Below are 20655 nucleotides of genomic sequence, written 5' to 3'. Positions count from 1 at the left end.
CAGTTGTTAAACTGAAATGATCCAGTCAGCTGCTGATAAGGTGTGAGTGTGTTCAGGTGTGGTGTCGGCTTGGCAACTGCAGCAAATCGGGCGTGACGCTGTATGTATGAGGAACAGGAGCTGACAGGGTGTGAGTGTGAGTGTGCGTGAGTAAGAGTGTGTCTGAGGTTCAGGGTGTGTCGTGCCTGCAGGACACAGTTTACACATGAAAACATTCATAACTACAGGGTGGAGACGAAGGTTCAAATAAGATAAAACACCTCTAGCTATTCTAACCACTTTGGTCACATTGTCAGAACTAAGTCAAAATTATATCTTTGTTTCATTTATTCATCCCAGTAAGTTTGCTTAAAATTCCATATATTTTTTCCTGTATTTCTGTGATGTTATACCTCAGATTATTCTTGTTTTTGCTTGTGTTTTGTCATCTTTTCATGTTCTTGTTGCCATTTATTACAACATCCATCTTCTTCCTTCATCATTAAACCTGGAAAACCAGGACAGATAAGGCACCACAGAGGCTGGTAATATCTTTATGGTGATTTATTGGAGGTTTTATCTGGACTTCCTGAAGCACTCAGCTGCACAGAGACAGGCTTATATCAGAAATCTTCCTTTCCGTCTGAAACAGAGACCATATTCTCAAGAAGAATGGGGTCTAAGAGCCTCTGTCTCTGCATGGTGAACATGGAAATGTGATGGAAGATTCCCCGCACAGCCGTCATTTCCTCTGCCTCTGTGTGTGTCTGTGAATCACATGTGAGTAAGGGAAGGCAGAGTGTGCAGCATGCTCAGACCTGCTGCAGGACAGGAGGGCTGTTAAAAAGCAGAGCTCACAGAGACTCCAACAGATTCTCTGCACAGCTGACTTCAGGATTCAAACAACATGAAGAGCAGCTGGATTTCGCTCTGTGGGATATTGGCAGCAGTTTGCTCGGTCCAGACCACCTACACTTTCTACTGTAAGTACCTGGACCTCCTATTACTGTTTAGGTTTGATTTGCCTTTCCTTTTTACAGAAACGTTCTCCTATGATCACAGCTTTTTATAAATCTTTTCTGGTGAAGGAGATCAGGCATCAGAACCAGAAGCCTTAAGCAGTTCTAGGTGAGGCTGATCCGTTCTGATGAATAGAAAGATCAGAACCTGACAAAAGAAAATAGGCAGTTCTTCTTGAAAAGGTGGAGAGCTGGACTTTGTCTCTTTGCTAATTATTTATCAAAGGTGGCTCTCAGCCTCCCAACTGATACCTTCAGGTTATCAGAACTAAACCCAGTGACAGTGGGGGTCAGAAAAGATAGCAGCATCACTGCAATAAGGAAGAGCAGGGGTCAGTTTTGTTTGATGGGAACAGTTTGGTTTTTAACAGCTGGATGATTCAAAGCAAGATCATTTCGGGTCAGTAAAACGTTTAGAGTCAAATATGGGTTTTATTTTCCTGATATTGAGCAAAGAAGGAGAGCAAATTTTGTAGGGTTTTTTTTTTTTTTAATTCAAAGAAAGCTGCTGAAGTGATTTACTTTGTCTCTAAGACTGGTTGAAGTCAGATTGATTCCTTCAGATGCAGGTATGAATCTGAAGCAGGTAGTGCATGACTTATAGCACAGGTTTCCATTAAAGTCAGACTGATTGAAATGATAGAGGTCTGTGAGGCAAGGATGGGATGCAGCTGAAGACAAGGATTACCCAGCTTCTGTTATTGATTCTCTGTGAGCAATCAGAGAGGTGACACCTTCAGCTCAAAGCTAATCTCAGAACCCTCAGATCCATATATTGATGAACAGGTTCTTAAGAATCTTTAACAAAAGAAAGTGGATCAAAGGTTTATGCAGACACATTAGTTGAGACATAAAGAAAAGAGGGACATTCTGGAAGTTCTGACTACCTGCCTGATAACATGTTGGCCCCCCCAACATAAGGGGAACCACGCACTCCATCTGCCGTTGGTTGCATCAGGGTGCTAGCAGCAGATCATTTAAGTCCTACAGGGTTAGTTCAGCAAATCTCACTGATTTTAAAATGAATTCAGCAGCATTTTTCTTTATTTTACCACATTTATTCAACTCCTGTGATGGGCATAATCTTATGCTTTTTTGGTTCAAAGTAGTGAGATTACAAAGGTTCTTTTTGACTTTGGCTCTTTTTCCAAACTGACCATCTAACTGAAAACTTCCCTGCTGAGACGTGAGGCAGCTGAAAGGATCTTTTTGCAGCTTTTAACCTTAGATTTCATAACTGATAGATTCTGGACACAGCTAGGTCTTCTATTCAGCAGGGAGGGAGGCAGCCATGGGCGAGGCTGCCACCCCGCCCCACCTCAGCCCGTCAGACAGGAGCTGCCTTGCCCTCAGGGTCAGATTTTTTCACTGCTGCGGTTAGAAGACGTGTTAGGGAGGAATTAGATAGATGTGCTGACACATGACTTAGGGAAACAGAGAAATCAGCCGCAGAGCTTAGAGTTCTACCTCTGTGGTCTGTTCTGCTTCCTGACTGGTCCAACAGTGATGATACAACTGGGAGAGAACCATGTAACAGTAAAATCTTTACTTGTTTGAAAAGATGAGGGAAGGAATTAGATGCTGTCTGAGAGATGTGACACATAAATATTGGGAGCAGAGGGGTTCCGGTTCAGATCCAGGTTGGTCATCATGCAGAGAGAGGGAAACAAGCAGCTGGATCACCAGAACCAGTGTAGGTACATCTCACTAAGTCAGAGTGATCAGTGGGGATCAGCAGGACCATCAGGGAGACCCTCACATGTGATGGCATCCTGCTGTGGGGTGTCAGCAGAGTCCAGTTTCTGGGTCAGAACTGGAAGCATGAAAACAAAAAGGTTCTGCAACATTCCTCCCAATCAGATCTGATCAAACCAGGCTGGTTTGATCAGATCTGATTGGATCGATGCAGAGCATCCAGCTAGGTGCAAAAATATTCATACGGGCAGACTTGATCTTATATTATCATAGCAAAAACAGTGGCATTTGCCCTGCAATGGAGGGTTGTTGGTTCAAGCCCCGGCTCAAGCTTTCAGTGTCGTGTCCTTGTGCAAGTGGTGGTCCGAGGGACTGGTGGTCCAGGGACTGTGGTTCCAGTGTACGGCAGCCTGTGGTGACAATGTAGTTTGCCACCATCAGTGTGTGAGTGAATGGGTGAATGACCAAACTATCTTTGGTCAAGTTTCATGATTTTAAAGGGCTACATAAGTACCTACCATTTAGCATTTACCAAAAAGTTTGGTTCTAACTGGACCTGAGACAGAAATCAGTTAAATGTCATAAAATAACAGATCAGTTTAGAAATAATTATCTGTTTTATTTATATTTCTGCATCATTTATTTATTCACCTCCTTGCTCTCGCTCTCCTAACCATCACCTTAATCTGTAGCTCCCTGCTTGATTCTGATGAGTCACAGGAAACATGAAATAAACCTCTCTGGGGTATGAAAAAATGTGAGCCTAATGGATTTTGATGATTTTTCCACCAAGTTTTACTTCATGGTGGTAAAACTGAAAAGCTGACATCCCTTTTCCTCATTTGTCTGCATGTGGGCTAAATTAGATAAAACAAAAGAATTTTTTTTACAGCCATGATACATTTGATTTATGAGCAGTTTATAAACCACATATCTGAAAGCTGGAACCAGAACCTTGATTTAATGGAGAAGAAACAGATTCTCCATTCATCTGTTGACCCCAGACTTTATGATATATCCTGGTAATAAGCGTCTGACATCATAGGAGTATAATCCCAGTGTTAGAAGATTAGCCAGACTAGAATCAGTCAATGATCTCAGGATTTGACATGAAATAGGGGACAGACGTGTTTCAGAGGGAAGGATTTTTAACTAGAAGGAATTCTTAGCGAAGAAATGGAAACTTTCAATCTGCTCTCTGCTTGTTTAATTATATCATCCCCTGTTCCTGACCTGCTCCCTCAGAGGTGGTTCTGTTCTGTTTCTCCTGCTGTAATGAGAACACATTCTTCTCCATGTGGGTGTGTCCCGGTTACTCAACGAAGAAACGCTCACCTGGCTTCAGACGCAGTTTATGGTTCCTGAAAGGAAAAGTGAATTTTCTCTTTGTTTGTGAAGATAAAGGAGAAAAATTATAGATCATTCCCTTTATGGGTTTAAAACAGTTGTTATTCTTTAACATCTTCACGTAATGTCTTTCCAGCTCAAAGGAAGTTTTAGATTCAGGATAAAGCTTTCTGTAAATCTGCAGGCCTGCTTCTGGGTGTGGCCGGTATTTATTGGTCCCTCCGGCGATAAAAACAGCCTCAGACCCGAGCTATGGAATCTTTTTTTTCTGAGTTGGTTCAGGCTGCGTGTCAAAAGGCTTGAGACACAACACCTGAGCTCATCTCCTCAGGGGAACTGTTATCAGTCAGTGAGTCAGGGGGAATTAGACGTCCTCCTCTGATCTGTTTGGGTCGGCTGAATCACAGTGATCACAGAGCGTCCTCAGACAGACACACCTTGAACTCACCTGAGGACTCAGGCTGATTCAGAGACTTAAAGCTGCTTTTATTTATCAGGCTCACCTTAAATCTGAAATATTGTCTCAGAAAATAAAATAATTTTAGTTTGCCCTCATTTGAACCCAGAATTTGCTGGTTTTCCAGGAGGAAAGGTCAAACCCTGAGGGTTCCTTTATGAATCCGCCTTATTTATAATGAGCATATTTTTTCTTTTACCTACACCACTAATTACTTAGTAAAGATAATTATGTCTAGAAATGTTCATTTCTATGGCATCACTTTAAGATTCAGAGATAATGTTTCATTATTAGTTTAGGATGATGAAGCTTGGCTGCTTGTGATGAAAGATAAACATATTTCATTGTTTCAACTTTAGGTTTTAAAACTAATCTATTTTTGTTCATTTAATTCTGTTCAGTGTATTTAAGCAGATCTTATACAACAGAAAGCAGTGTTGGGAAAGTTCTCTTTCTACGTGAACTAGTTCAAAGTTCAGTTCACACATTTTAAAATGAACTAGTTCAGTTCATAGTTCATAGTTCAAAATTTTGAACTAAGTTCACAGTTCCAAAAAATGAACTAGTTCATAGTTCTTTTTTTTTCATATATTGCTCAATTATATCATAGCCTTCTGTAGAACCACAGACATCAATTATTTTATCAGTTGTAACACTGAAACTGTGCGTCAGATTTCATCTTCATATCCAGTTTTGAATCCTTATCCAACCAGGGTTTACATTAGCATTGAGGGGACAGATTTCCCCAGGTTACTGAAGGGTGGATTTTTTTACTGAAAGCCGGCGGGCAAAGTTTGTAGAGAAATGTAAGATTGTTGCCTTCATCCTCACCGACCACCTGGTCATAAAACTGTTTTAAGTGATCATACTGCTGCTTTGTCGCCTCCACGGTAGCCTCCATGCTGTTGTTGCTTTCCGCTGCATTTTGTTTTGATGACGCACGCGGCTGTAGGCTACGACACTAGTAGCTGGTGTTGCCAGATTGGGTGTTTTTCCCGCTACATATTAAGGCCTGTTTACGGTGTGATTTAGCCGGGGTTTCACCTGGAGGACTCTATAGAAATCTGGCAACCTATTGAACGGAGCTGAACTGAGAGAGCGTGCCGTTCACAGACGCCAGAATGAACGAGTTCACAATAACGTTCATCAGGCAGTAATACAGTACGTTCAGTTCACGTTCGCCCAAAATATGAACGAGTTCATGAACTTTCGTTCAATGAACGCGTTCAGGCACAACACTGACAGAAAGTACCAACATCATGACTGGTTAAAGGTCAAAGCACACCTTGAAGCAGCTTCCCAGCTAAAGTGTGAATATATTTTAGATGTTCTTGGCTTTGATCAAGCAGACCATTTTTAAATTCTTAAATATAAACTCCCCTTAGCTGTTAACTAATATTTTAACTTTAATGAATCCAGTTCTGCCCTGCGATGGACTGAAGGCCTGTCCAGGGTGTACCCCGCCTCTCACCCATAGAGATAGGCATCAGCACCCCTAACGACGTCACGGCGCGCCTAGCGCCATTCTCCCCGCTTTACAAGCAAAAATCAATGTGAACTACTAGACACATCTGCAATCAACAACAATTATTGAAGATTTCCAGAGGACTTCACCATTGAAAATCACCAGAGCTATAGTGAAACTGACAATGTCCACGTGCATGGCAGCTGGATGTTGGGATACTATCATTAAACTTCTGGCCAGTGAAAAAACACGTAATATGTAGCCAACATTTGGAAGAAGAATGTTTTAAAGATGACTTGGATAATAGCGCGTTGTGACAAACACCAGATACAGCACTGGGACTTGATCAACAGCCGATACCGCACCGTGACGTCACTAACCAGTAGGTGGCAGTAGTGTTCTTTGACAAACATGGATGCCTCCAGTAAAGCACATTCAGATGAAAATGACTCTTAATTAAAAATACTTATCATTTATTGAACAGTGTGTAATAATTTCATATTTGAAGTTCTTTCCGAAGTTTGAATTCTAAATTTAAGCAGACTTCTCCACTGAAGCATCATATTAGTGAGACTTCAGCCCATAAATCAGAGCTGCTGAGGAACTTTCTGCTTCATCGTGTGGAACAGATATAAAAACATGAAGTGAGGAGATGTTTCTGCAGGCCCTCTCATCCTCTTCTCTCTTCATTCTCACTTTCTAAATGAAATGTTGTTGATGTGTCCTTTTATCTTAGGATGTGTTAGCAGGCTAGAGATCTGACCATGGGTCAGATCTGATGATAACCCCTGAACTCTGAGGTGTTTCCTTAGACCAGAAGTTTGGTCAGTGGGATTTATCTGCAGAGCTTTAGTTCACTGTTTCCAGCCCCTTAAACCACAAGAACCACATAGATCTTGTTCCTCTGCTCACATTCAAATGGGAAACTTTCCACTTTATGATTACAAAAAAGTAAATAAAAATAAAAAAAAACAATCCACTGCACTTTGTTTCCAAGTTTAAAGACGTTTGGCTTCCGATTCAGGAAGCTTTTTCAATTCAAATGTGAGAAATAGCGTTGAGTTTGAAAAGATTTTGTTTAGAAATCATGCAAATAGAAACAGAAGAATGGATCCACCCCTTTGGAATTGGGTCATTTGGTTTCTTTGTCAGCCAGCAATGCCCCATACCTGTCTATGTCATTAAATTAATCTGTTGTCTTTAAACATGGAAACAAAGCCCAGAGGACTGTTTTTTAACTTTTTGGAATGACTATGACCTGGATGACTGAGAATCTTCACCATGACTTTCCATCTTTTGTTCATCCTGCAGCAAATCTCCGCTGTGAATGTAACGGCAAGGCCCGGTACTGCCTGCGGGATGCCTTTGGTCTCTACTGCATGGGTTGTGAGGGAAACACTGAGGGCCGACACTGCGAGCGCTGCAAGGACGGCTTCTACCAGCAGGGGGCGGGACAGAGCTGCATGCCCTGCAGCTGTAACCCCGCAGGTGAGGACACACCCCTCCGTGTGATGTCAGCACATTTGAAAAAAGGTCTGAGAGTGTTTTCTGTCTACAGGGTCTGTCAGTGATACATGCGACAGCAGGGGGCGCTGCAGCTGTAAGGAAGGAGTCAGTGGGGACAAATGTGAGCGCTGCCCCGATGGACCGATGGGGCCGAACGGCTGCAGACAAAGGTGACTAAATGGGCTCTAGCCATGAAACTAAAAAATATTTTATATGTTTACTCTACGGAGGTTTTTATTTGCCCTCTTCCATTGATATTAAGAACTACTTCAACTAAATCTTATCCGAAAATATACAATTAATTGTAAAACAGTTTGTTTCCAAATGTCTGACATAGCTTTATTTTCCAGGAGGTGGCAGCATTTTCAATGTTAAACAGAATCTAATAAACTGACCACAGTGAGCACCCAGTGCGTTCAGCGCAGAAGCTTGGATTTTGTGTTAAATAAGGGAAAAATACAGTAGGTTAAAGAGGAAAATAAATATTTTTTTGAAAAACACAGAACTGGGAGAAAAAATTAAAATGGAATTAATATTTTTCATTAGATTAATGGTCCAGAAGATGTAACTGTTCATGTTTTATGTGTAGGAACATTTATTCTTTGTCAACACAGCTTCTCTCCAGGTTTAAACACAATGAATAGGTGCCAAACAATGCATTTTTAAAGGAATTTAGATCTTGATTTTTATTTCAGACATCTATTTCTTAGTGACACAGTTCTTGTTTCTCTTTCACATCAACATCTTGCTGGTTGTTTTCAGACGTCAGGAAAGAGAGGATTCTGGGAGTTTGACTTCGTCGTGTTTCTGTTACGGACACAGTGAGCAGTGTTCTGCAAAGCCTGGTTACTCCATCTACAACATCTCCTCCACCTTCAGTACAGGTAATGTCACACTTACCCACTCCCCATGATAAAATTAAAGCCTCTTTCTGGGTTAACCAGGTGTTTCTCTGGTGTTTCAGGGCCAGATGGCTGGACAGCAGCGACGGTTCATGGTATGACTCCTCCAGATGTTTTCTTCCGCTGGTCACCCAAACACCAGGACTTGGAGGTGATCTCCAAACAAAGTTTGCCGACTTACCTTTACGCACCAGGTGAGACTAGCTCTGCTCCTCGTCTCTCTTGTTTCCCCCTCTAATCATCTAACCAGATGTTTTCTCTCCTGTCTTGCAGTGTCCTACCTGGGAAATAAACTACTGAGTTATGGTCAGAACCTCTCCTTCTCACTCCGTTTGGACCGCGGCGTTCGACACCCGTCCACAACTGATGTGATCCTGGAAGGGGCCGGTTTGAGAGTGGCTGCCTCATTGGGCGACCTTAGGTCCATCGTCCCATGTGGGAAAAAGATTCACTACACCTTCAGGTCAGAAAACTGTCCACTTACTTCTTTCTCCATGTATTAATACCCCCTGTGTGTGATAGGCCAAACACACAGGGTATTAAAACAGTGTTTTGTAATGCCTCATTGGTTTCTAATGCCTTCAACATGAACTCATTGTGAATTCTAATCCAAACCTTTTTCACAGCAGTGGAAGCATGCCGGAGCTAAGGAATCCAAACACTCTAACCTGCTGAAACACGTAGAAACTATGTTTATTTTGGCTTTTCTCCCTGGAAAACACACAATGTTCATGTTCTTTTCGTTAAACCCATGAAAGGGTCATTTAATTCTGAAAGATTCTAAGCGGTACCATAACTTCCAGATATCTTATAATTATGTAAAAAAAATGAACTGAGGCAGCAAAAACTGGACCGGTTGAATCTGTTCTTGTTCTGCAGGTTTAATGTGACGACTGATGAAGGGCCTTAGCAGACTGTCTCATGAGCTTTAGCTTCAAAAACAGTTTCCACAGCTTGACTTTTGTTTTGTTCTTCTGAACAGGCTTGATGAGCAGCTAAGCAGCAAATGGAGACCTCAACTTTCAGCATTTGAGTTCCAGAAACTCCTCCAGAACCTTACAGCCATAAAGATCCGGGCCACGTTTGGAGAAAATGGTAAAACCCTTTATTTTTTTTAAGAAAAGAATCAAACATTTATGCTATAAATATATAATGAGACGTAATCATCCCACAGTATTTGTAATCATTGGGGGTATGGAAACGATTGTTTGATTGATGTTTAGTTGATTATATATTAACTTTACAACAATATTTTAAAGATCTGTCTTGCTTTTATTATTTTTAATTCACAATTATCGTCTTTTTAAAAATATGGTTTACATTTTAAATCATTTTTGAATAAATTATTTCAAAATTGGTTTTTTATAGTTATTGAATATAATTTGATGCAAATAAGCATCTTCCTTTGAATCATTGTTTGTTTTAGATTGTTAAACATGATACATTTATATCATTTATATAAACGGATATAAATGTTTCATTCACTCTAACAATTTAAGGCCCAAACCATCAAATAATTGTCAGAAATGTAAAAAGTTTTTAATCTTGAGTTGTTATTGAACATTCAGACAAAAGAAAAAAAACACATACATATTGAATCACTTATATTAGATGTGTTATTTTAATTATAAGTGATACATTTTTCATTTCTCTGCAATTTATTATAGATTTTCCATTCATTACATGTATTTGATGTTTTTGAAGTGCTCAAATATCCGACTGATGACGTAGCGATCTTAAACAGTTCATGTATAAAATGTGAAGCATTTGGGTGTTAGACTTAGAGAGACTTAGCTTTAAATTTGGTTTAAAACAGCTCTAGACAATTTCATTTTTTAAAATGCAAATTTGAAAACAGTAATAAATACATTAAAAAAAATTATTATTTTGATTGTAATATGTAATAGATGACTGTATATTTACAGTTCAAACATACTTTTTTTTTATTTAAAGGGTTAAAGGCACAATTATACCCAGGTGTAAAATTTGGGCATTTTAAATACATTTATGACCAACAAGTGTTTGTTTTAATCTTCAGTTTATGGTGTTTGTCAGTTGAAGTCAACAAAATTCAGGGTCAGCCTTTATGCTGACGACATCTAGCAGCACTTCTACAGGAAACAGTTTAAATCCATCTCCTCATCATTACAATTGTGTCATTCCTTCAGGCCGTGGTTACCTTGACAACGTGAACCTGGTTTCTGCGCGGCGTGGGGAAGGCATCTCGGCCAGCTGGGTTCAGACCTGTAGATGTCCTCCGGGATACGAGGGGGACTTCTGTGAGCGCTGCTCGGCCGGGTTCAGGCGCAGAGTCCCATCAGCAGGATCCTTCAGCGTCTGTGAGCCCTGCAGCTGCAGGGGGGGCAGCTGCGACCCCCAGACTGGAGACTGTTATTCTGCTGATGAGACGCCAGGCGAACAAAGCTGCTCAGAAGGCTTTTACAAAGACCCAGGGCAGCAGGGGAACTGTGTGAGGTGTCCCTGCCCAGAGAGAACGTCGTGCTCTCTGGCTGCTGGAGCTCTGGAGCCTCAATGTCACCACTGTCCTCCAGGAACCATTGGTGAGTCCAGAAGTAACTCAACAGAAAAGAAATGGGGCTTTTAGTAACCAATCAAAATGCTTTGCAGATTGAAATGTCAGTGATGTTGATGTTTGATGTGTCCCTTCAGGGTTTTACTGTGACACCTGTCGCCAGGGTTTTTACGGCGACCCTGCAGGTCTTCAAGGTGTGCAGCGAGCCTGCAGACCCTGCAACTGCAACGGTCACATCGACGTCAACATGGCAAGGAGCTGCGACCGCTCCACCGGAGAATGCCTGAGATGCTTAAACAACACCACTGGACGTTTCTGTGAGAACTGTCTGAGAGGTTTCTACCACAACCGATCCACTGATGCCTGCAAACGTGAGAACAGAATCCAGACCATCTCATTCTCTGTCACCTCTAATCTGAGAAATGTTTCCCAACACTTCAGCTGTTTCTTTCCGCAGCCTGTAACTGTGACCCTAAGGGCTCAGATGACGATCAGTGTGACGACTTTGGTCGGTGCCAGTGCCGACCAGGCTTTGAGGGCCTGAGGTGTGATCGACCCAACTGCCCCGCCTGTTTCAACCCCATCAAAAAGAAGGTAATCTAATCTCTTCAGTACAGAGGAAATGTTAAATAAATCAAAGGTTCTGGTTTTCACAGCACTATTTCCAAGAAATTAGTTTGGACGTCTGTTAATTCTTCTACCACAGCACAATAAATGCATTAAAATAGAAATGGTACATTGGAGTCACATCAGTTGTAGAAATTGAACTATAAAACAGAAAACAGTATCAAGTCTTTGAAATAGTTTTTTAAGCATTTATTTTATTATGAAAATAATTTCATTTAATTCAGTTTATGTATGTAATGCAATTCTCAACACACGTCGTCTCAGAGTATTTTACAGAAACAAAACAGTCAGATTGGTTCAAAGTTTTTTTATCGAAAGAAATCCAGCAGTTTGCATGGAGCCACTGACTCTACAGTGCAAAGCAGCAAAGAAAATCTCCATCTCTATATAATATTTAAGTGAAATATTTTTGATCCATTTGTTCCAGTTAAAAATATAAATCATTTGCCTAAAACTTTTACACGAACATTTATAAATCTTAAGCTCTTTAGATTGATGTAATGCAAAGAATAAAGGCTACATTTTTTATACAATACAGTCATGTAATCTATAGGGGAAAGAATAAAGTTTGTTATTTATCACTTTGACCAGCAGTTCTATAATTACTGCTTCTTGTGAACAAATGAAAAACCTTTTTATGACTCATGGTGATTTATTTTGAGTTTTTTCAATATTTGTCTGCTTTAATCTTAGATTTCTTTTACATCATATTTATAATTTGTTTTATCTTTCTATACAGTTATAAAAAAAAGCATTTCTTATGTCAGATGTTCTGCGGGCAGCAGTGCATTAACTCTTTTTAACCATCAGATGGAGGGCTACGCTGTGAAACTTAAAGAGCTGGAGAGGCTCTTCTCTGAATCGGGCCAAACTCTGACAAACGGCGCAGAGATGGAGGCGGCCCTGAAAGCGATAGAGAAGCTGGTAAAGAATCTGCAGGAGAACAGCGAAGACCTCACAGGTTAGTTTACCCGTGTAGAAATACAGTATGCTTCAGGAATAGAAGCATTATCAGAGGATTCTTTCAAATGTTTCAAATTTCTATATTTAAATCATAACTAAAACAACATTTAAAAAAACATTTAAAGTTGGATCTGTTTTCCTTAAAATAACTTTCAATTTTTATTAAACTTCTTTTTCTGATTTTAAATCTTTTCTACAGACTAATTTCTTTTCTTTGGCTTTTGACACAATTTTAGATGTTTACTATACTTTACTGTGTATCTTTCATTATTTTATTACTGCTACTTTAATAAACCACTTTAATAGTTGTTTTATTACTGATGTTGTGTATCTTATGATTGAGTACAGCTTGTTGGTCCTGTTGGATGTTTAAAGGGCTTTATTAATAAATTTGGCAGGGTAAGGTAATCTCTTCTTTCTTTTCGTTTGTGAGCAAAATATATATCGTAAAGAAAATACAGATTTTATGGGGGAATAAATACAAAAACATTCTAATTATTATAAGTTATTTTGAATTTCAGCATTTTCTTTTTCTTTCTTTATTTTCTAAACAGGATACAGCTGTGTAACAGGAATCATGTTATTTTTCCAAACTAGACCTCTTCTCACTTTGTTTGGGTTTTAGCAGCCCTTAGTGGCTGTTAAAGGTACTGCAGATGAATATGTACAGTCTATTTAACTTGTTGCTAAAGTTTCATTTAATAAAAGACCTTTTTATTAATGAAGTCTCATGTTTCTGTTTCACAGAGAAAGACAAAAGCCTGCAGGATCGTCTGTTGTCCATCAGCAGGACTCAGCTGACAGAAGAAAAGAATATCCAGAACATCTCAGACATAGCGGAGCAAATCAAGCAGCAGCGGAATACCTTCAACACCAAGGTGGAGGACGTGGAGACACTAATGGATGAGATGAGACACCAACTGGAGGGGGCCAAAGCCAAACTCCAGTCAGTGGTAAGTTTTCATAACAATCCAACACCTCTGAGACAAGCTGAATAATGAAAACAAGACTTTCTGCTGATCAGATATTTCTGTGAGGGCTGCAGGTAATTCATTACTGACTGTTTTCCTCTGTTTTTTTTGTTTTTTTTTCTTTAAGGAGCTTCCTCTTCGTGATGATCCCCAGAGTTCAGACAGTCTAAGTCGGCTGGTGCCGCTGGCAAAAGACCTGGCTGAAAAGTAAAAACCGACATGACGTCACTGATAAACCTGGTTCACCTTTATTATCATCGCCGCTGCTGAATTACTTTGTTTCATCTTCCAGTCACAAAACGACGGCCGACTCCGTGAAGAAGACAGCCGACGAGGCTCTGAGCGACTCACAGAAGAGTCTCGATTTGGTGCGACCTCTAATGAACAGAGAGAACAAAGTCAAAGAGCTGGTTGGAGATCTGAAGAGCCTGTGAGTTGCTCCTGTTGGCATCTAACCTAACGAATAAATACATCAAAAGATGAAGCTGTTCAGACTCTTCTTATCATTATTCTGTAACCACTTCTTCATTGTTTCAATAAAAATGTTTATGCTCAATATTTAATTACGTATAGTTTTTGATAGGTTTTGGGGAGTGGTTAGCGCATAGAGCTTGGAATCCTTAGTCTCTGAGTTCAAGCCCCACTCCCACAGCAAAAGACCCTTAACCCCACACTGCTCCCCAAGGGGATGGGTTAAATGCAGAGGTAAATTTCTCCGATGTGAGATCAATAAAGTTTAATTATTATTTAGGATTTGCTCCTCTTAAGCTGTTTACTGCTGGGATGACTCAAGGAGTCATATGGCTCTCCTTCTCTTTATTTGCTAATTAGGTATATTTTTAGCAAATATGGCTTCCTCCATTAGTTTGCTAATGATACCAAAATCTACCTGTGGATTAAATTCATCAGTTAAATCTGCTGTAAGGAATATTTAACTGCCCTAGTGAAACCTTTTCTGATTTTTTTTGTTGTGTCTGAGATTTAGATATTTGACCAATTTCTCCTGTTTGCAACCAGTTATGATCAGAAATCTGCAGATGTGAAGAATTTGGAGAAGCAGGCAGTTGGAGTGAGTGATGATGCCAGCCAGGAAAGCAAAATGGCTAACAACATGCTGAAAGACATCTCAAGGTTGGAAAAGAGCCTCCCAGCATCAATGAAGGTAACAGCTGCTGCTGAAACTCAGGATCTGGATCATTAACCAGCAAAGGTCTCTAAGCCAGAGATGTTTCCTTATCCTCAGGGGGATGTGGACGCCCTGCTCACCGAGCTGAATGGGCTGAAGGAGGAGGTGCAGAGGAACATCTCTGTCGCAGAGGATCTGATGGATGAAATGCAAGAACAACGGACAATCGTTAAAGACCAGTTGGATAAAGGAAAAACTGGCCAGAAGGTACAGATCAATCAGAAACCAGCTGAAAAAATAAATCTGTCATGAGGGTTAATTATGAGTAAAAAGTATTGAGACTCAAATGAGTCTGTTTGTCTGTGACCAGAAGTTCCTCCTCAGATTAAGTTGGTTTTTTTCTGCAGGAGTACAACAAGCTGTTGGACAGAGTCAACGATGCTAAAACCAAAACCGAAAAGGCTCTGCAAAGCATCAGAACCAACGACGAGGACCTGAGCAACACCCTCAACACCCTGAGAGGTATGGATGTCAGCTTAGTCTCTTCAACAGGGGGCGCTGTGGGATACATTTCACATGCATGTGACGAAATGTATGTATTTTATTGTACAACCACAATTGGTGGCTTCAGTTGATAATAAAAATAAAATCAACAGAAAGATAAATTAGTTGTTTCAGCTCAAACTGCCAATACTGATCTGGGTGGTTTTAGGGCTGATAACTGATTCACAAAAGTTGTTGTGATTCAAGGAACTGTAAAAAAAAAAAAAAAAAAAATCTACCAACAAAGGTTTTATAAATAATTTATATTTCTTCTAATCTGCAAATGTATTGGGAAGACCAAAAAGAAAATGAGGAAGTTTAGCAGATGATTCCAGCCCAGAAGCCATGCCACCAGTGTCAGTACTGTTTTTGTAGCGTTAGTTTAACATTTCTCTTAACTTCTTTAAAAACAAAATTGCATATTTTAATTTACTTAAACATCTAAAAAAAAAAATTCTGGCCTCTTTAAAAGCTCTTTCATTATAGAAATAGGACACCAAGGTGGTGTGTTCTACCTACATGTAGGAGACCTTACGATGTTCTTGACTCCTTTAGTGAGTTCAGTTTCAGGCCACAGGTTTTCTTTCTGGTAGATGCAGCTGGAAAACCTCCACTGGGAGAATATTCCTTAATCCTTCACCAAAACAGACTGGTTTTACTGCAGGCTTAGCTCAGATCATGTTCATCTCTCTGCACCTGAAAGTCCTCCAGATAAAGTAAGGAATCATCCCACAGCTGGTAGCAGCTCTCCATCTGCACTACCTAAATCTAAATAAGGTATTTTTTCTTCAATTGAGGAAGAAAGTGAGACACTTTGAAATGTACATTTAAAATAAGAAAAAGCAATTGCATTGTGATATGCAAATTGAATATTATCTAATTATCTTATTTTAAAAGTAAAAAAAACTAATTCCATTGGTAAATCATTTTAATTACCTTATTAAAATTAAGGGTAAATACACGTAATTTAAGAATGTAGATAGATTTTGCAGAATGAGAACAATGAACCCAGATATTGAGGAGCAAACTCTCCTTCCAGCTTTAGACCCCTCTGTGCACACTGAATGGTATAGCTTTAAGATGGGAAAAAAACATAATCTGCATGAAGGAGGAATGAAACCCTGAGGTTGCAGGTCCAGAAACCCCACCCTCTACAGAAAGACAGCTCTGCCGTAAACTTAAGAACCCCTATCTGAAGCAGCAATTCCCTACACAGAAATCCACAACATAGAGCCAAATAAGTGGAACCTAAACAGTAGGTATAAAATGTTCTAAAGATCTATGGGAGTCGATTAATATTGGCTTGGTCCGTTACTAGGTAAAGCTGGAAACTACGAGACACTACCCTCTTTTAGTGTTTATTCCTGGGCCTTCTACGAGAACCGGTCACTAGAAACTATCTTTGCCTCTAGTCCAGTAATAAGTTTGTTTGTTTTTTAATCTAGGCCATTAAGCACATCCTAAGCAATGATAGTTGAAAGAAGGTGTAAATTGTAAACTGCGTATTATTCTTCAGTCGACCTCAGGCTCTGCTTGTGTAGATAAAATGATCAACAAGTCAGAGGAAATAGGACTGTGGCAACTTTGCTTGTAGTCTTTGAAGCGTCACAGATTAACTCCAACCTTCAATCCCATATCTGTCCTTAAAGGAAACCCACTGGGAAAAGGCACCTATCCAGGATTTAAGGCTTTCAAAAACCGTTTGGTTAGATTTAGAGATCCAGCTTCTAAACTGGATCACAGCAGCTTGTTTATAGGTGGAATGCAGCAGAACCTGATATGGAACACTGTAGAGATTAAACCATCTCTTTATAAATCCATTGTTTGTGTTCTAAGGTTTTGACCAGCAGATCAGTGACAGCAAAGCTCTGGCTAATGAAGCCATTGGACGTCTACCAAGCATCAACACCACCATCCAGGAAGCTGTTCGCAAAAACGATGTAACGCAGTCAGATCTGGACAAAGCGTCCGGGGATTACAATAAGGCCGTGGGAAATATCGACACTCTGGACAAACTGGCTAATAAACTGCAGGTAAAACCTCTGAATGGAAGCTATTAGCAGCTGTGCTCATGGCTCAGCGTTTGATCTTTGTTTTTATTGTTTTTATTTTGCTCCTTTCTAGGATTTTTTTAGAGAGGTAAAAAGCAAAAAAAAAAATAAAAAATAAAAAATAGGATTGTTTGTTTTTCAATTAAAACTCTGGTTGACCTTTAAACAAATTCAAATTAAAAAATATAATCTCTCTCTCTTTATATATATATATATATAAATGTATACAGAGAGAGAGAATAAAATAGAATAGGAAACCCCTTTTTATTGGCCTACAATGGGGAACGTCTGTGTATATTTATATAATATAATGGATATATAGAGGGTATATATGTATTTATACACTCTATATCTATATCTATATATAGTCAATACTCAAAGTTATCCCTCGAGCCCTGATGTCAACAGTCTGTCGGTTCAAACAAAAGTGCTGAAGCATCCTCAAATCAGCAGGTTAGGGTAGCAGGTCGACCTCCCCAAGATGGCGTCCGTAATTCCTGCGCCACAACAGACAATGCAGGGTCTTTTCTTATATTATTCTATGTGGCAGCAGCCTCCACTACATGATAATAATAATAAACCTGTTCACAGTCATGATAAATATCACCATGACTCCTTGGCGGACATAGTCCAGAAGGTTTATTCAAACAATAAGGGCTTCACATACCAATTTCATATGAATAATTTGATTTGTTTTCTTAGCATTGACTTTAGGTTTAAAACTGAATAAAATAGTACTTAGGTAGACATTCTACAATCTGAAGAAATTATGTAGCTCAGGACTCTTTGTTTTCATTTTACCCTCCAGAAAGCAGTTGAATCACTACCGCCCTCTGCTGGTCTGGTGGATGAAGCCAAAAAACTGAACAAGGAGGCCAAGGATCTAAAGAGCAGGGCAGAGGAGGCGACAGATGACCTGAATGATGAGCTGAATGTGGTGGAGACGCTGACGGCTGATGCCCAAGAGGTAACCATTGGCAACAAAGACAAACGGTCCGCGATAAGGTGGACATAAATATAAAGGTGTGTGTTTATTGCAGGCGCTTGATGGAGCAGCTGCAGCCTTCACCAATGCCAAACAGAGCAAAGACGCTGTTCAGAAAATGCTACAAGTTGTTAACGACATGCTGGCCAAACTGAGTAAGTTCTAAACGACTTATTTTCTATTCCTCACAGTTCTGGTCAAACATGAGGTTTCTACTGAGCTCAGCCTGCCGTGCCTTCTGATGCTGTGCTGATTTTACTCAGTCTGGGCCATTGAGAGATGTCTTTGTGTCCTCAGATAACGGAGACACTGTAGATGAGGAGCAGGTGAGGAAGCTGGAGGAAGCTCTGAACAATGCTGAGAAGGAAGTGCAGGAGGGTCTGAGGCCTCGGCTGCAGGACATGGAGCAGCAGGAAGAGGTACAACGCCGCCGGCTGACCACCATCAACATGGACATCGACACCGTCCTGGCAGATATTGCTAACCTGGAGGAGATCCTGAGAACCATCCCTAATGGCTGCTACAACAATCGGCCCATAGAGGAGCCCTGAGGGGCACCGCCGGCTCGGACACTCTTTCCCCTACTGACAATCTGCTGCAGTGACCTGGAGTTCCTGCCTTTGAACCGGATCCTCCTGAGGAACCTTATATCAGACTGGCTCATCACTCATTCTGTGTGGGACCAGTGGATGAAAACGGCACTGCTTGTTTTAATGCATCGTTTTACATTCTAAAAGAAAATCAAACCTGTTCTAGATCTGACTCCTAATTCAGAACAAAGAAAACTTTGTATTTATCAGTACATTGTTGAAAATTACTTAGCACATCACCTCTATTATCAGGTCACTATATTTGTTAACTGTGCATTTCAGGCTCCATTTTAACGTTCTTGTAATTTTTAAATCCCTCAATGAATTGGCACCTGCTGACCTCTCTGAGCTCCTACAACAATATTTACTAACCTGCTCCCTCAGGTTTGCAGCCACAGGGACGATCTATTCTGACAGCAATTATCACTGTGTTAGTTAAAACTTTTTTAAAACAATACATTTTATTAAAGCATTTTGAATTTCCCGAGAGGTTAGCTCTTTTAATTTTATTGACAATATCTTTCATGTATTTTTTAATTTCCGTATAATGTATCTAAATATTTTATAGGATGTTTTTTTTAAACTTTTTGGGTTCAACCTTTTTTTGTATCTGCAGTATATATAGCACTTTGTGAACCTGGACTGTTTAAAAGTGTTTTAAAAATAAAGATGATATGGTACACATAAGCATTACTATATCATCAGATTAGAACCTTTTATTACGGTAAATAGTTTTTTTAGACATTAATTCTGCAGATTTATACAAAGTTCCCTCATTGAACAGTGCCAGACCATTCCTTTCACTGTCGCCATTTTTGACTTGAAGCCGTCCAAACATTTCCACCTGAGAACATCAGCTGATGACACTAAAATAAAGTTAAGCGTTAAGATTGTTACTTTTTATAAGCATTTTAATGAGACATTTCTTTTTTCTAGTATTTATTAATCAATAAGGAGGGAGAAGGTGAGTAACTCTAAAACCTTCATTTCTCCAAGTTAATAAACTTCAGTTTACTGCAGGTAAAATGAATCATTTAGGGTGTTTTCACTAAAAATAACTATAAACAAAAATATTTCTCTTTTAATGTGTGATTGTCAGCAATAAAATACATTTCTTTATGTTGTTTTTGTATTTATGACTGTACATAGTGAAAGATAGTTTTGCTATTATATATATATATTCATTTTTTTATTATTATTTGTAATCAAAAGTCTTGGATCCCTGAAACAGTAGAAGGTATTTATGTTTTCTGACCGATTTAAAATAAAATATTTTTCAGATCTTTTGTTATATATGGGTCTCCATTTCATATTTTCAAAAAGATTAATTCTAGATCCATCTTTGTCTCTGTTGTTTAATTTCCCAAATTTAAAAGAAAAATATTTTTAAAGAAACAATTTTGGATGAATAATACATTAAAACAAAAATCTTTGAATGTCATTGTATTGCTGAGAAGTAGACTACTCCACTGTTAGAAGACCGAGGGTCCATGTTAGGTGTGATAAGAATAAAGCGGGGCATGCGCTGTGCGATTGTTTTCAATCGTTGCACGCAGCTACAGCTCAAACCGCACAATGAAACCACAGGGTTTAAAAGTTCACAGCTCATAATGTTTGTTCTCACACTGTGCGGCCCGACGCTCTAATGCGATCTACCTGCTCACACTGTACGCCAAAAAACTACGTGGAACTCAGCTCCGCAGTGAGATGGCGCTACTCGGACTCGTCTATCCAGAAGCATAACCAGTAGAAGAGGAATATGAAGCTCACTAGAGTGAAACGCGCTGCCTTGGCTATTTGGGCAATTTAGTGCTGAAAGCCCTAAAAAGAAAAGCTGACGACGTATTTGGACAAAACATGGCTGAGCAAACACGGCTACTACGGTCTGTCAATTTT

General features: G+C 39.7%; 1 protein-coding gene across 1 annotated transcript; it reads left to right on the top strand.

Annotated features, from left to right (window-relative positions):
* The first annotated feature begins 783 nt into the window (after nt 1-783).
* On the top strand, nt 784-20018 carry lamc2 (laminin subunit gamma 2). The gene is made up of 21 exons (XM_015389129.1): nt 784-962; nt 7274-7450; nt 7521-7638; nt 8231-8352; nt 8433-8564; nt 8644-8833; nt 9353-9465; nt 10539-10931; nt 11041-11274; nt 11361-11497; nt 12341-12491; nt 13241-13446; nt 13592-13671; nt 13757-13894; nt 14482-14626; nt 14708-14857; nt 14998-15112; nt 16970-17166; nt 17993-18151; nt 18225-18324; nt 18467-20018. Exons 1-21 carry the CDS (start codon nt 887-889, stop codon nt 18718-18720), a joined length of 3387 nt encoding a protein of 1128 aa, XP_015244615.1. The 5' UTR covers nt 784-886; the 3' UTR covers nt 18721-20018.
* The last annotated feature ends 637 nt before the right edge of the window (nt 20019-20655 follow it).

The sequence above is a fragment of the Cyprinodon variegatus genome, unplaced genomic scaffold, assembly GCF_000732505.1.
Source record: "Cyprinodon variegatus isolate N-32 unplaced genomic scaffold, C_variegatus-1.0 Scaffold448, whole genome shotgun sequence".
NCBI classification, from domain to species: Eukaryota; Metazoa; Chordata; class Actinopteri; order Cyprinodontiformes; family Cyprinodontidae; genus Cyprinodon; species Cyprinodon variegatus.
The sequence above is the reverse complement of the archived record's forward strand: the minus strand, read 5'-3'. Positions and strand labels throughout refer to the sequence as shown.